The sequence below is a fragment of the Schistocerca cancellata genome, chromosome 2 (genome assembly GCF_023864275.1).
Source record: "Schistocerca cancellata isolate TAMUIC-IGC-003103 chromosome 2, iqSchCanc2.1, whole genome shotgun sequence".
NCBI classification, from domain to species: domain Eukaryota; kingdom Metazoa; phylum Arthropoda; class Insecta; order Orthoptera; family Acrididae; genus Schistocerca; species Schistocerca cancellata.
In genome coordinates, this window is record NC_064627.1 from 395,147,254 (window position 1) to 395,164,202 (window position 16,949).

At 41.4% G+C, this 16,949-nt stretch overlaps 1 protein-coding gene across 1 annotated transcript in view; it reads right to left on the reverse strand.

The window, feature by feature from the left end:
- Positions 1 to 16,949, reverse strand: part of LOC126145946 (uncharacterized) — a 131,143-nt gene that overhangs the window by 79,563 nt on the left and 34,631 nt on the right. The window contains exon 2 of the mRNA XM_049915590.1: positions 15,249 to 15,410. Coding sequence (XP_049771547.1) covers positions 15,249 to 15,410 — 162 coding nt within the window. The remainder of the gene's footprint in view (positions 1 to 15,248; positions 15,411 to 16,949) is intronic.

The window sequence follows — 16,949 nt, forward strand, 5'->3', positions numbered from 1 at the left end:
TGCAGTCCAGCGAAGAGCTTATTGCCGAGCGACACTGCAGAAATGTCTTCCAGAATAGCACAAGCTGCTTTCTCCCTAGTGATAGTAACGGACCATGCGTTACATGTGGCTGACGCATCACTGCACCCCACACCTGGGTTCCCGGGTTCGATTCCCGGCGGGGTCAGGGATTTTCTCTGCCTCGTGATGACTGGGTGTTGTGTGACGTCCTTAGGTTAGTTAGGTTTAAGTAGTTCTAAGTTCTAGGGGACTGATGCCCATAGATGTGAAGTCCCATAGTGCTCAGAGCCTTTTGAACCATTTTGAACCATCACTGCACATAGCTACATACCATTTCAATCACATCTAGCAATGTTCTCAATGTTATACTGAAGCCACATGGCTATCTAAAATAATAACCAAGTCGAACTCTAGTAAATTGCATAGTGTCCCAGAAATACTTAACATGCACTTTTGTAGGGGTTTTCATGATGTCTCAGCTTATATGCACAGAAATTCTTCCCCTAACAGAACCTGTTTACGAAAATAGCGCAGAATAACATAGACTGCACTGTTCCCGCAGTTCTAACATGATACCCTTCCTTCTCTCAATATACACAAACGTTCTCACCGCTATGTAGAGACTCCTATATCCCGGCACAAAGGATGTCTTGTGAATGAATCGAGCATTATGACTGGCTCTTATCGAATTTACCTACCGAATTACTGATGCCGCCAGTATCGAAGCACCATCCACCTTTTCTTTCTTTCTCCAGATGAGACTTTCAGAGATAAAATTATTTTGCAGAGATGGTTAAATTGCACTGACAGTTAAACCTGCAAAGTTGTCTACAGATCATCAAATACATACTAGATTCACAAGAATATTGGAAGCCAGGAACATTTTTACCAGTGTAACTACAATTAAATATTATGACTGCTGCTACAGTCTGACATTGATAAATATCATGATGGCTGTGCTTGTGGAACAAATCTCAGTATACGTAGCACACATAATTTTCCACGTAAAAAATCCCTCTCATACCCTCATGGTTATTGATGAGCTGAATCTATACATACCTCACGATAGCACATGCAGTCATCTTCTCTTGTCATGCGACAACATAAACCACAGTAACTTTACAATGCAATATATACACATTTTACACAACATAAGCCACAGTAACTTTACAATGCAATATACACACATTTTACATAAACAGTGCAGTTATCTTTTATATCTGTACAGCACACAAAAAAATTATAGTATGCCCACACTCACACCGGCTATGTGTCACGATTCTCCTCAGTCCTAGGGAAGCACCGTCCACCTTTTCTTTCTTTCTACAGACATGGCTTTCAGTGGCAAAAAAGCTATTTTACACTGATCGCCATATTGCACTGACAACTAAACCTCGCAAAGTGCCATACATATCGTCAAATACGAAAAGACTCTTACTCAGTTACACTGCTCTCCCACTGAAACCAGCAATATATCACCGCATACCGTGTCGATGTAGCAAACATACAATTCATATCCTCCACCATACGAAATCATCCCTTTTACATCAGAAAGCCGTCAGTGGATCGAAGTCCTTCTCAGAACTGTTGTGCAAAGACAGGCTCATTTCGCCGACACAAACGCGTTACTGTTTCTGGTCCGGACCTGCTTCCCTGATTGCTTTTTCCTACACCCATCTCCAGACTCTGGGGATTACAAGAACAAATATATTCTTGCATGGTATGGACACACCAGTATCCTACCAGTCGCTCACGCTACATAATTCCGAAGATGCAGACTGGGAATTATTTCTCTACAAACCCGAAACTTTAGCTATGTGGAGCGTGCTCTAGAGCACTGAGTAACTAGAAACTTATCCCTGTGAAGACTTTTACTAGGCAGCTCGAAACAAATAGAGGAAACTAATATTTCCACTCTCGAATACCGATGTCAGTGATGTAGTAGATTCCAAATCATCCCTATAATTTACAAGGCAAACTAAAGTGTTTCTCATGTCTAGAGAACCGGTAAACATGTCTTCCACACGCTAGATGCACACACCACAATCGATCTTCTCTCAACTAAATAAAGGCGCGAAATGGGCAGAAGCAGTCAACCGAACAATTTACATGGGAGGGAATAACGATTCAGTGCAAACGCACCTCCACATTCAATCTTCTAAACTTTCCACGTGATCACGAAAGCTATCCAACACATACTAACCATTAGTTCCCTATTTGGTCATCTAGAGGACAACACAGTTAATTCATATACATTCCTACACTCCAACAGGCATCTCCAGTCTGACAGCTGCTACCATTGATGGGAAACGTGAATCTCGTCCACACAGGTCACTGGCGATTCTGGCCAAGCGCGTACAGGTAGAATGTTTATCCTAAGAAATCGGTCATATATATTTTATCCCTGTACTTAAAACTAAATGTCCCGATCGCGGTCTCAGCTGAACGACATTCGACAATGAGCGAAGTATCAGAAATACACTCTGTTGATGGCTGTGGCCCTGGAAATGGAAATATCTGTACCATCCTTACGACCAGATATAGTCATTTCATTTACACATGTTGGAACACAAACACATACATTATAAGCCTGATGGTCAAATGCGGACATATCACACGTCCACTACTACTAAGTATAATACTTGACCAATAAATGATTCCACACAATGCAAAATAATACTGACCGAAAATCAACGATGGGTGGGCATGTCTCTTCGGTTTTTCATGCGGGTGCTACCACTGTATCTTAGAAGGAAAGACGTAATCGGCCAGATGTAAAAAAAACCGATCACAACTTCTGTATGTTACTGTCACAAGCGGTCTTGGTTCTACAGCTGCACACAAGTATCCATGTTAAAAGCTATTCCCGCTTTATGTATCAAGCTATGACATTAGCTCTGAATGAGGTGGATTTTTCCAGACAAATACTGTGACGGTGATCATAAGAATGTGTATTATTAGACCAACATGTAGCTCACAATGCAACCTAATGATAAAATTATCTCATTTTGAAAGTGATTCCCCTAAGGAACGTGGTATGTAAGTGGTATTTGTGACTCCCTCACACCGCCCCAGCTAGATAATTCTATAGTATTTGTAGCGCATTCTGTCTCGATACCATATCAGAGGTTCTGTGATATATCCACTGAGTTATAGGCGATGATTGATTGAGAAGGAACACAAACAGCAGTGTTATGCTACCCGGTAGAAATGATGTCCATGATTTGGAATCAGGTCTTTCCATTCAAGCACATACCTGTGTTAGATCCTATTATATTTCCTTTAATGATTACAGCCACTACTCAGTCATATTTCTGGCACTCCCATATCTCAAAACGAGTCACCTTTTCCGAACCTAGCTGCTACAGTAAAATTACAACATGGTTTTAGTCAGTCCCTATGCATCATGCAACTGCTCCCATTTCTACAGCTGTCCACTTCTGATCGTTCCAATTTAGGCCAGAATCGAGCAGAAGTCAGAGAAAGCCATGTCCACCGCCTCCTGCAACCCGTTTAGAAACAGAACAATCTGAGGTAGTGCAACAGGACCGTGTTTTGACAATTCAGTGGAAATGCCCGCAATGTGGTACATTTTCAAACTAGATACAGATACTACAGTCCGAAGCAGATCCGCGTCCATTCAAATCAATCAGGCCAACATGCTATCATCGTTATTCTCTACCCTCTAACAGAGAAAAAGCACGAACTATAAAAACTCCACTAACTTCATCTGACATAGTGATTTAGAAGTCACTTAGGCACCAATGCTGGTGCAATGACGCATAGCTGCAGTGCTGTCCAGCGAGGAGAAAGAGATTTCGCAATGCTCCCCAGAACAGCATTCCTAATGGAACGCGTCGTCCCTCACTGACTTTACACCTCAAACTGCTGCAGCTACTGCTGCCTGTGTGGCATGATCCTATTAATATACAGGCACTGCAGAGGCCACTTTAGAGTTTGATCAGCTATAATCTAGGTGAATGATGGTATCCCACAGACTATACAGTAAGTACCAAGAGACGCTCCCTCTGGTCCTGTTTAGTTGTTTGAAACATTGTTTTCTAACACACTTTTATACAATGCCATGCGTTCTGTTTTTTCTGCCACGACTTTGAGTCCTATGTCAGGTTCTAAACTGACATTAAGAAGTTCTGATCCATGGCATTTTGCAGGAAACTAGATGTTGCACGGTGTAAATCATGTTCTTATGGTGGATAGCATTACACACCACACAGCGGCTGATTTTAAATAAAAGACAGTTGCAATATAAGGAAACCGGAAGAGTTTGATCACGTTTTGTAGAGTCTCCAAACTACAGTCCAAAGGTGATACATGAGCTCTACATTTAGACTCATCTCTCACACTAATGGAATAGCTGATAACTCTACGTTCCATTTCGACTGATTCCTCATATTGCAGTCATGTATGCGATCACTGTTTCGGTGCGATCCACCCCAGAAGGTATAGCCCAGCCGCCAAAACTCTCTCTCCAATTCAAACAACCCAATGTCAGTCAATCATTATGTGGTAACCAACAGCGCGCCAGTGCACGGATGGGATAGAAAAGACACCATCAATGTACTCTAATAATAAACATCACAGTTGATAGTGCGAACCATTTTAACAATTTTACAGTAACTTCAATACCGACCAATGATGTGACAGCATGTTTCCCGAACTTCACTATCATAGCGAAACTGCCCCTTCTCTACTTTGCGAGCATCATTGCGAATGCAGATAGATGCGCCCATGCCGAGGGGCTTAGCACTCCTTATCGATGTATAGTAACAGATTTCAAAGTGTCGTGATGTAATAGCAGACAGTTAAGAAGAACAAGAAACGAATGATTTTTATAGGCGATGGATCTCCAGACGGATGGAGTTCGACGCATTTTTACGTAAATCAACCAAGCTATCAACTCTAAAGTATTGTTCTAGAGTCTAGAATCGGTACCTGGAAGGTATTAGTAAGAGAGAACATAAACACATGCACTCCTATGGCTACAATGTTCTGCACTTAAAATGGGCTATAATGTTAGATCGCTTGTGTTTCCAACCTATCAGTCGTATGGAAATTAGCACTGTTAATATTCCAATGTAAGAAATAGATTTCAAGCACAGGATGTACATCCTTCTTCCTAGTTTCTCTAGGATAAACTATGTTATCGAACCATAAAACGGAAAAAACTACTTCCTTAAAACATTGGCTCTGTGTGATATGAGTACAGTACAGCTTCCTGGAGATGTATAGCGCCCACTGTTCACATCCGATCATGGTTCAGAAATTATACTATACCTGCATCACCCCTATATAAAACGATTGTTAGTAACGGCGAATACCTCTTACAAGGGAACAGATAAACACATAGCAGCAGCGTCCAAAACGCGAAAATTACAAGTAATTCTGTCACTAACTCTGTAAACAGCACACCTGTCAGGTAAATTGCACTGCCTCACAAGCTTCTATCGCTAACTTAGTTAGTCTCGATTATGCACCCAAATGCGACAGGGGGGATGGAGTACATCACATAAATCAAAGTTCATTTAGATGAATGCGCCATGATTCACCACAAATGAGATGTAAGTCCTCTGATGAGTGACAGGTTTACCATACAATCGCAATTAGACAGTGCTTTAAACCACATAAAGAATACGTGGCTGTATATGAGTAGAATGCAGGCTATGACTGATGCATCTGGACAGAACAATGGAAAAATTGCTAGATGCGCTTGGGACAGTGTGTAGCTACAAGCGGTGAAGCGTCAGCCACATGCCATGCATGGTCCATTACAATCGCTAGGGAGAAAGCAGCTTGTGCTATTCCGGAATGGACTTCTGCTGTGTCACTCGGCAATAAGCTCTTCGCTGGACTGCAGGTAGAGGGAGGGTTCACGCCAGCAGCAGTGAACACACATGCGCTGCCTACCTTGGAGCATCTGCGCTTTGTATATAGGTCTTCACTCCCGTCCAGTCGAGTCATCATCAGCACCTAGGTGAACACGTATTTCAATAGGAATTTCTCAGGTATTGAGTATGAAAGTGATGCCGCCACCTCATGCGTGCGGGACCCAAATGGGCGCCTTTGTGTGGTTTGACAGCTGACAGCCATGTCACTTTGCAGGGCTGTCAGTGCATCCTGACTTCTGGGAATGTGTGTGGTCCATTGGACAGGGGGCAGCCGGTGGTGTCTGCACATGTCTGTTGCATCATTTTGCGAGCAGGTCTGTAGGCTGTGCTATGCGCTATTTTGATAGTTTACGAGTACTGAGTGTGTCTACACATCACTGTGCTGCATTATTTATGAGCAGTTGCATGTCTGTACTGAAATTATTTGGGTAAGTTAGGAGTTGTTTGCAGGTTGGCAGAGTGTTATTTAGGAGTAGTTTACTGGTCTGCAGACAGTGTATTGTGACCCCAAGCATGTGTTCTGTATCAATGTGATAAATTCTAGGGGACTGACGACCATAGATGTTAAGTCCCATAGTGCTCAGAGCCATTTGAACCATTTGACTCTAGATCTCATGGTGGAGAAACTGCCTGCAAAATAAAGACTCATTGAGTCCTTTTCCCACGAATCCTTAGGAGTAGGTGGCAGTCGAGTGTCTGAGGTCAGTGGAGGTAACCTTTTTTTGCACCATTTTCTTAGCTTAGTATAGAGAGGCGAATTGACCTTTCTTTACCGCCAAAACTCTAACTTGGCGCCGGTTCCTAGGAGGAGGTGGCGGTAGTTCAATCGTCCTTACTTTCACGCCATTTTCTTAGCTTAGTACAGAAACCCCAAGTGATTTATCTTCATGCCAAAATTCAAACTTGGCGCCAGTTCCTAGGAAGACGTGGCAGTCTAATGACTTAAGTTAGTGGATGTAGCCCAAGTGACCTATCTTCCTGTGATTTTCTTAGTTTAGTAGAGATAACCATGGTGTGATGCATTATCCTGTTGGAATTTGAACTCCCCACCATTCTTCCGGGGGCGTGGAGGGGAGGGGAGGGTGGCATGGCACTTTCCAGCCAAAAGCTGCCATCTTGGATAACGGTACTTGCATTATCAGCTGATATCATGGTTGCCATATTGGATTATGTCATGCACTGTTTCCAAGTCTACACGCTGCCATCTTGGATGACGTCGTCGCCGCCATCTTGGATACATCTGAGCTACCCAAGCACGACTCACGGTATGTCCTCACAGTTTCAGTTCTGTCAGTACCTCGTTTCCTACCTTCCAAACTTCACAGAAGCTCTTCTGCAAACCTTGGAGAACTAGCACTCCTGGAAGAAAGGATATTATGGAAACATGGCTTAACCACAGCCTGGGGGGATGTTTCCAGAATGAGTTTTTCACTCTGCAGCGGAGTGTGCGCTGATATGATAGCAAATTAAAGCTATGTGCCGGACCGAGACTGGAACTTGGGATCTTTGACTTTCGTGGGCAAGTGCAAGGTTCGCAGAAGAGCTTCAGTGAAGTCTGGAAGGTAGGAGACAAGGTACTGGCAGAATTGAAGCTGTGACGAGGCGTTGTGAGTCGTGCTTGGGTGGCTCAGATGGTAGAGCACTTTCCTGTGTAGGTGAAGTTCTGGAGTTCGAATCTCGGTCTGGCACACAGTTTTAATCTGCCAGGAAGCTTCAGGGTTTGTTGTGTTTCCCACGAAATTAAATTATTTTTCAATGATAATATTGATTATGTCAGTTATCAATAATTAATTTTTCTTAATAATTAAATTTTCTCAATAACTTGCATTGATGTGTAACACTATGTTGATGTGTAACACTATGCGGTGGAAACAGGTTACTCACATACTCTGCTCCCTACATACATACACTACTGACCATTAAAATTGCTACACCAAGAAGAAATACAGATGATAAAGGGGTATTCATTGGACAAATTTACTGTACTAGAACCGACATGTGATTACATTTTCACGCAATTTGGGTGCATAGATCCTGAGAAATCAGTACCCAGAACAATCACCTCTGGCCATAATAACGGCCTTGATACGCCTGGGCATTGAGTCAAACAGAGCTTGGATGGCGTGTACAGGTACAGCTGCCCATGCAGCTTCAACACGATACCACAGTTCATCAAGAGTAGTGACTGGCGTACTGCGACGAACCAGCTGCTCGGCCACCATTGACCAGACGTTTTCAATTGGTGAGAATCTGGAGAATGTGCTGGCCAGGGCAGCAGTCGAACATTTTCTGTATCCAGAAAGGTCCGTACAGGACCTGCAACATGCGGTCGTGCATTATCCTGCTGAAATGGATCGAATGAGGGTAGAGCCATGGGTCGTAACACATCTGAAATGTAACGTCCACTGTTCAAAGTGCCGTCAATGCGAAAAAGAGGTGACCGAGACGTGTAACCAATGGCACCCTATACCATCACATTGGGTGATACGCCAGTATGGCGATGACGAATACACGCTTCCAATGTGCGTTCACCGCGATGTCGCCAAACACGGATGCGACCATCATGATGCTGTAAACAGAACCTGGATTCATCTGAAAAAATGTCGATTTGCCATTCGTGCACCCAGGTTCGTCGTTGAGTACACCATCGCAGGCGCTCCTGTCTGTGATGCAGCGTCAAGGGTAACCGCAGCCATGGGCTCCGAGCTAATAGTCCATGCTGCTGCAAACGTCGTCGAACTGTTCGTGCAGATGGTTGTTGTCTTGCAAACGTCCCCATCTGTTGACTCAGGGATCGAGACGTGGCTGCACGATCCGTTACAGCCATGCGGATAAGATGCCTGTCATCTCGACTGCTAGTGATACGAGGCCGTTGGGTTCCTATACGGCGTTCCTTATTACCCTCCTGAACCCATCGATTCCATATTCTGCTAACAGTCATTGGATCTCGAGCAACGCGAGCAGCAGTGTCGCGATGCGATAAACCGCAATCGCGATAGGGCGACCTTCATCAAAGTCGGAAACGTGATGGTACGCATTTCCCCTCCTTACACGAGGCATCACAACAACGTGTCACCAGGCAACGCCGGTCAACCGCTGTTTGTGTATGAGAAATCGGTTGGAAACTTTCCTCATGTCAGCACGTTGTAGGTGTCGCCACGGGCGCCAACCTTGTGTGAATGCTCTGAAAAGCTAATCATTTGCATATCACAGCATCTTCTTCCTGTCGGTCAAATTTCGCGTCTGTAGCTCGTCATCTTCGTGGTGTAGCAATTTTAATGGCCAGTAGTGTACTTCGTGCTTTCTACCATACATCTATGACGGAAAGCTGTTCTGAATTCAACTGTTTTCCTACACCATATTAGGCACAGTGACGTGTTTGTGGTTTTCACATATTGTTATCGACCACTGTATCTCTAAAAGAATTATCTCTAAACCAACTAAAATGTATTCCGAAAACATCGATCATGCAAAACACAACTTGCGCTTTTCTCACATGATTTCCTGAAAGCCTTGGAGCAAGGCAGTACAAGGCGTACTGCTTCTGACAAGCATTTGGACCAGTAACATACCAACACTTACTAAGTACTATCATATGGGGTATCACGCGAAATGTGTGGCTGGATTGAGAATTTCTTGGTTAGGACGCAGCCCGTCACCTTCGATGGAGACTGTCCTGCAGACAGTCGGGAGTGTCCTAAGGAAGAGTCAGGATCCGCCCCATTCGTGCTGTGTATTAACGATCTGTCACATAATATCAACAGAAACGCATTTTTTGTACGTGATGCCGTTACCTGTAACGAAGTACGTACTGAAATGTTTGGGTAAATATCCAACCAGATTTTGAAAAGATTTCACGCGTCTATAAAATCAGTGATACACAACAGGAATTGTTGAACATCTAATACCTGAATGTAACAATTTGTTTCGATATAAACTGGAATAATTACCTAAGTTGAGCTGTACGTAACGCAGGTGACAGACTACGGTTCACTTATAGGTTATTTGGAAAATTCAGTCACTCTACAAAGCGCTGGTTATCGCGGTTCTTTATTCCTTGGATATGTATCGCTGCCTTGTTGCATACTGCTTCTCATATTTTTACGTCTGTGAAATATCTATATTGACTACGTACGGACCACAGTTCATGTTTCATTATCGTTTAGTTGGAATATTAAAGCGGTCCCTATTTACCGTATCTTCGTCAATATCGCCTCCAGTTTATTTCCTGTTGCACGCAGTTTCTGTCCGCGACGCTCCTCCAGAGCGACCCTCCAGTCTGTTCTTGTTGACGTCCATGGGAAACGGCTGTTCGACGGCGGACAGAGTGAAGACGTAAGTACAGTGTTCGGCTTTGCTTCCTTTTTCTCTCGTCTTTCCCTCCTGAAAATTACATGTTTAGGACCGTTTGATTATTAGGCCTCTCCTCCTTTTTCTAGTCCCACCCAACATGCTGTGATTTGGAGACTTTTCACTCACTGATCCGAACCCTGTGTTCTGCGTGACCATATATAATAAGTGGGTAGCCTTGTTTCCTAGTCTGTTTATCTGGTTTTTTCATGTGCGTTATATTGTACGACCTAGGAGTATGGGAATAGCTATTATGGACGCTATGATAATAGTAAAATAGCTACAGATATTTTTCATGAAGCGTTTCGAAAATATCATCATCAGATTCAATTAATGGAATTCAATTTGATAATGATATTTTCAAAACGCGTCATTAAAAATAGTGGTCACGAAGATACCTGTGGCTATTAGACTATTATCATAGAGTCCATAATAGCTATACCCATACTCCTATCTAGCATCAACATGGGCGAACACTTCAACGCGATTTTACATCACAAATGCTTGTTATATTATATTCCCCCCCCCCCCCTACTCCTTCTGTGTATTACAGTTTTATGTACACCTGAAGAAGAGATTATAATATCCTGAAATGGGACGTGAATTGAATAAATCATAACTACAAATTCTATTAATGACTCTGCAAATGGGATGGCATACAAACCAGTCTTGTGAGACGCCGTGGGCTCAACAGTGTGGAAATGATAACAAATAGGACAAACAGGTGATATCGAACGTATACAAACAGGTGGAGTACAGGTTTGTTTGATCTAGAGGTAATTGTAACGGCAATGATGAAAAATCTAAACTGACATGAAGACAGACGCTTGAAGATGGACATCGTCTATCCCACGATATCCAGTTTACAAGGGACGCTCAGTAAGTAATGCAGCACGTCTTTTTCTGGAAGCAGATTGGTTTTGTTCAGGATTCCAATATACCGTAGTATTTCCCACTCTTTTAGCTACAGAACCCTATTTTTCAAAATAATCTCCATTCAATGCGATGGCCTTACTGGGAGCCCCTGTATGCCCACGTGGTACCACTCTACTCGTCGACGTCGGAGCCATCGTCTTTATACATCAATAAACTCCACGCCATCCGCCTATTGCTTCCCGCTGAGTGCATCCTTCATTAGGCAAAACAGATGGATGGCGGAAGGTGCGAGATCCGGGCTGCAGAGTGGATAAGGAACAACAGACCAACGAACCCAGATTTCATAGTCTGAGACGATTTTCGACAAAAAATGTCGCGATCAGACTCGTAACGCGCAAGCAAATCCCAACGGAGGTCCTTTGTTGCTCTTTATGGTCTTCTGTTAGGTGTCGAGGAGCCCAACGGACACACACTTTAGTGTATCTCAATCGATGGACGATTGTACCAGCACTATCAACAGAGATGTCTAGTTGCGTTGTGTTTGGTTGTGGCCCGTCGACCACCTTTAATGAGAGTGTCCGCACGTTCCACCATTGCAGAAGTCACAGCTGTGTGTGGCCAACCGGCACGCGGGAGAACGAGCAGGCTTCCACGACAGTGTTGCTATGATGACAGATGACTCTGTAAGTAGGCTATTTATGTTTTCTTATCGGCAACGTTACGTAGCGCTCGGTATGAAAATCACTGGCTGTGCTGTGTGCAGTCTGTAGCTAGTTTGCATTGTTGTCTGCCATTGTAGTGTTGGGCAGCGGCAGCTGGATGTGAACAGCGCGTAGCGTTGCGCAGTTGGAGGTGAGCCGCCAGCAGTGGTGGATGTGGGGAGAGAGATGGCGGAGTTTTGAAATATGTAAGACTGGATGTCAATTATGAATATTAAGGTAAATACATTGTTTGTTCTCTATTAAAATCTTTCATTTGCTAACTATGCCTATCAGTAGTTAGTGCCTTCCGTAGTTTGAATCTGTTATTTAGCTGGCAGCAGTGGCGCTCGCTGTATTGCAGTAGTTCGAGTAACGAAGATTTTTGTGAGGTAAGTGATTTGTGAAAGGTAGAGGTTAATGTTAGTCAGGGCCATTGTTTTGTAGGGATTATTGAAAGTCAGATTGCGTTGCGCTAAAAAATATTGTGTGTCAGTTTAAGCAAAGTCCTGTATAATTGTTCTAAGGGGACGTTTCATAACTCGTCCAACGACTCGACGTGATTTTGTTCACTGCCAGGTCTCCGTAGACATTCTGCAAGCATCTGTGAATATCTGCGATGCTCTGGTTTTCCGCCAAAACAAACTCAATGACAGTTGTCTCCTCGGAACACAACTGTGTTAGAAACGCCATTTTAAAATCTACATACAGCGCTGCCTCCTGTTGGAACTTCTTGAAACTTTAGGGGTTTGAAGCGGGAATATTCCACGATGTTCCACAACAACTTCCGCATTTTTCAACCTAAATTGGTGGAGAAAAAAGTGTGTTGCATTACTTATTGAACGCCCCTCGTAATAAGATTCAAGAGTCAGTGTGAGGAGTTTAGGAATATACTGCACCTCTCTATGCTGTCTCCCTTAAACACAAGACAAGGCAAGGTTAGACTAATTATAGTGCAGACAGATTAGATTAGATTAGATTAGTACTTGTTCCATAGATCATGAATATGACACTTCGTAATGATGGGGAACGTGTCAGGTTACTAAAAGTTGTCTATACAAGATATTACATTACACAATATATTACATGACACTTAATATTTTTAATTTTTTTGTGGGGGTTGGATAAATTACCCACTTACTATATCCAAAAATTCATCTAATGAGTAGAAGGAGTTGCCATTAAGAAATTCTTTTAATTTCCTTTTAAATGCTATATGGCTATCTGTCAGACTTTTGATGCTATTAGGTAAGTAACCAAAGACTTTTGTGGCAGCATAATTTACCCCCTTCTGAGCCAAAGTTGGATTTAACCTTGAGTAGTGAAGATCATCCTTTCTCCTAGTGTTGTAGCCATGTACACTGCTATTTCTTTTGAATTCGTTTGGGTTGTTAATAACAAATTTCGTAAGTGAATATATATATTGTGAGGCTACAGTGAAGATCTCTAGCTCTTTAAATAAGTGTCTGCAGGATGGTCTTGGATGAGCTCCAGCAACTATTCTGATTACACGCTTTTGTGCAATGAACACTCTTTTACTCAATGATGAGTTACCACAGAATATGCCATACGAAAGCAGAGAATGAAAATAGGCATGGTAAGCTAATTTACTGAGATGTATATCACCAAAATTTGCAATGATCCTAATAGCATAAGTAGCTGAACTCAAACGTTTCAGCAGATCCTCAGTGTTTTTTTCCAGTCCAACCCTTCATCAATACATACACCTAGAAATTTTGAATATTGTACCTTACCTATCGATTTCTGATCGAAGTCTATATATATATAAATGGTGTCATTCCATTTACTGTGTGGAACTGTATATACTGTGTTTTGTCAAAGTTTAATGAGAGCCCATTTGCAGAGAATCACTTAATGATTTTCTGAAAAACATCGTTTACAATTTCGCCAGTTAATTCTTGTCTGTTAGGTGTGATAGCTATACTTGTATTATTGGCAAAAATTACTAGCTTTGCATCTTCGTGAATATGGAATGGCAAGTCATTAATATATATTAAGAACATCAGAGGACCCAAGACTGAACCTTGTGGCACCCCATTCTTGATTGTTCCCCAGTATGACAAATCACTAGTTTTTTGGATATTATGTGAACTGCTTTTTTCACCTTTCTGCACTCTTCCAGTTAGGTATGATTTAAACCATTTGAGCGCTGTCCCATTCATACCACAGTACTTTAGCTTATATAGAAGTATTCCATGATTTATACAATCAAAAGCCTTTGATAGATCACAAAAAATTTCAACGGGTGACTTCCAGTTACTCAGAGCATTTAATTTTCATTATTGAAAGTATATATAGCATTTTCCGTTGAAAAACTCTTCTGGAAATCAAACTGACATTTTGTTAAAACTTTATTTTTACAAAGGTATGAAGCTACTTTACAATACATTACTTTTTTAAGAATTTTGGATAATGCAGTCAGAAGAGAGATTGGGAGGTAGTTGTTAGCATCAGATGTATCCCATTTTTTATGCAGTGGTTTAACAATGGCATACTTCAGTCTCTCTGGGAAAATACCCTGCTTCAGAGAGCTATTCATATGTGGCTAAGAATCCCACTTATTTCTTGGGAACAAGCTTTTATTATCCTGCTGGAAATGCCATCAATTCCATGTGAGCTTTTATTCTTGAGAGAGTTCATTATCTTCCTAATTTCAGAAGAAGAGGTAGGTGGAATTTCAATTGTATCAAATGGTGTGGTCAAGGCCTCTTCCATTAACTGCCTTGCTTCTTCTAATGAACATTTAGTTCCTATTTTCTCTAAGAGTCACTGAAGCAGTCATTCTTCCTGTGGTCTGAGAAAGAAACCCTAAAATGTGGTGAGTTGAGAAGTACCATCAGACATTCACCTCATAGTGGTTTGTGGAGTATGGATACTGAGATGGATGTAGGTCACAGTTACGTGTCATTTCCCCACCCAGTTTATTCTTCAAATTTCGTCCCATATGACTTATCTATTTCAACCTAAACATCTGAAAGGAATATTCGTTGAATGATGAGATTTTCATGCTGCAAATAACCATTATGCAAAGTTGGAAACAAATTTCCTATCCGACGGTTAGGAAAATTGGAATGTTACTGGAGCACCTACATTAACCATAAAGAAACGCGTACCCAGATGCAAATTTCTCTGTTTACAAAACAATTATTCACTGGGTTTTTATCATATTCACAGAGCATGTTCTCATAAGGCGTCCTGTAGGAATGAAACTTTTTCTTTCCTGGACGCAGAAATAACAAAATGTTCTCCACAGTTACTACAACTTCTCCACAGTTACCACAACTTATTGGAGGAGAACATGGGCTTAAGCAAAAGTTTTTGCTGTGGTTGTGTGATTCATACCTATGTAAATCTGTCACAAATATCAGTTGGCTTGTTCGTCGTAGAAAATACTTACAAGAAGCTTCGGATCATCCATGTCAAAGTTGAAAGTTAAATTTCCCTGGTAAACTATGTCGCCATTGTTGAGCTGCACAAGATGAACGTTACATTCGAGTAAACCTTTATATTCTGGATCGTCACAGTCTGCCAGAGACTCCAAATCCATAGCATACGGGCCCTGAAAAGAAACATTCAAGATAACTGAGGTCAGATAGATAGTGGAATCCATCAGAATGAGTGTGACTGAAGCAGATATGGGAAAAACTGTTCTTATCAGAGATTGGATCAGAACTTGTCACTCACTGGGATGAACTAGTTCTTTTTCATGACTCACCACTCACCATTCACTCACAAAAATAAGTAAAAGGAAGGCACGTTTCCTTTTTAATTCCGGTCACTAAACCATCATTTTTATCTGATTTGGTCCTATTTTGAAAGAACATATAAAGAGGAGCAATAATTTTGTGTTATGTCCTTCGTAATTTTCAGATATAAAAGTTTTAAATTTCGTCTACTGCAAAAGTTATAAATATTACAACTGAATCCTAAATATTTTTTAGCAAGTGGAAAAATTTTAAGAATGAAGACTAATTCTTGTTATATTTTGATTCTTACTAGAAAAAACAATATAAGATTTGAAGAGTATCTGCAGTCTTCATTTGCAGTCAGTATACCTTATATGTTCCCATAAAACAAAAATTATTCGGTATTATCATTTATTAATAAAATTTGGCACATTTTAGTCGATGTGAGTCTGTTTCTCTTCTCAGTGCATATTTGCCCCGATTTTGAGAATATTCGTTCGCAGGTAATTGATGTTGCTGTGATACATAATGCTTTTAGAACCAATTGATACAGTGCTAGCCATAGCAATTTTTTTGTTTCCCACCAGTATAAGGGATCGCTGTTTCTAGGCAAATATTCCTTCACTAAATATTTGTCCAATTCGACAATTGCTGCATTTTCTGGGTTGTGACTTGCTAGAAGTTGATTAATAGTTTTATTGAATTCCTAACAGATTGAACAAGTCTCATGTGTAACGATGGTAACTGGTTGCGATGCGAGCTCTGTTTTTTTCTTATTGAACATCCAACGCTTTCATTTTTGCAACAGCCTTCATGTAGCACTCCTGAAATGTTTTGTCTTCTGAAAATCCTTGCCTTTGAATCAGGGATCCAGTAATGTTGCCTGACTAATCATTTCGTTGTTGGAGACACCAAACCACTCTGATAACCCTTTAAGCAAATTATCAAGAAGTGACTGTTTCTTGAGGATATTCTTTATTTTCTTTAAACGGTTTTAGTTGCCATTCCATTAATCCTGGTAAGATTTTCATTATTGAAAGTGAGACTTTTCTGTGAGGGCACCTCTTCGGTTAAGTCATCAAAAACTTTAAAAATCTGTAAAGCCTGTTGCATTATCTCCCAGTATGCATCTTTTATGTTTAAGGTGATCGATTTTCCTCTAAAAGTCGAGGTAAGGAATTACGGGATCTTTATTTAAAGTAAATCTTTTTCAACATTTCGTAAGTAGTTCCATCTCGTTGGGACATCTTGCTTTGATTTCAGTCGGTCTGTTTTTTTAAATTTTCTTGCATTTCAGCTTGTTTTCTTAAAGCAAGGGGTTTCTCTTTAAGAACTCATTTTAACTCATCAACTGTTTTCTGTATGGACTTCTGAATTGCGTGTTGTGCAGTGGGGTTTAAAGAATGTGTAAA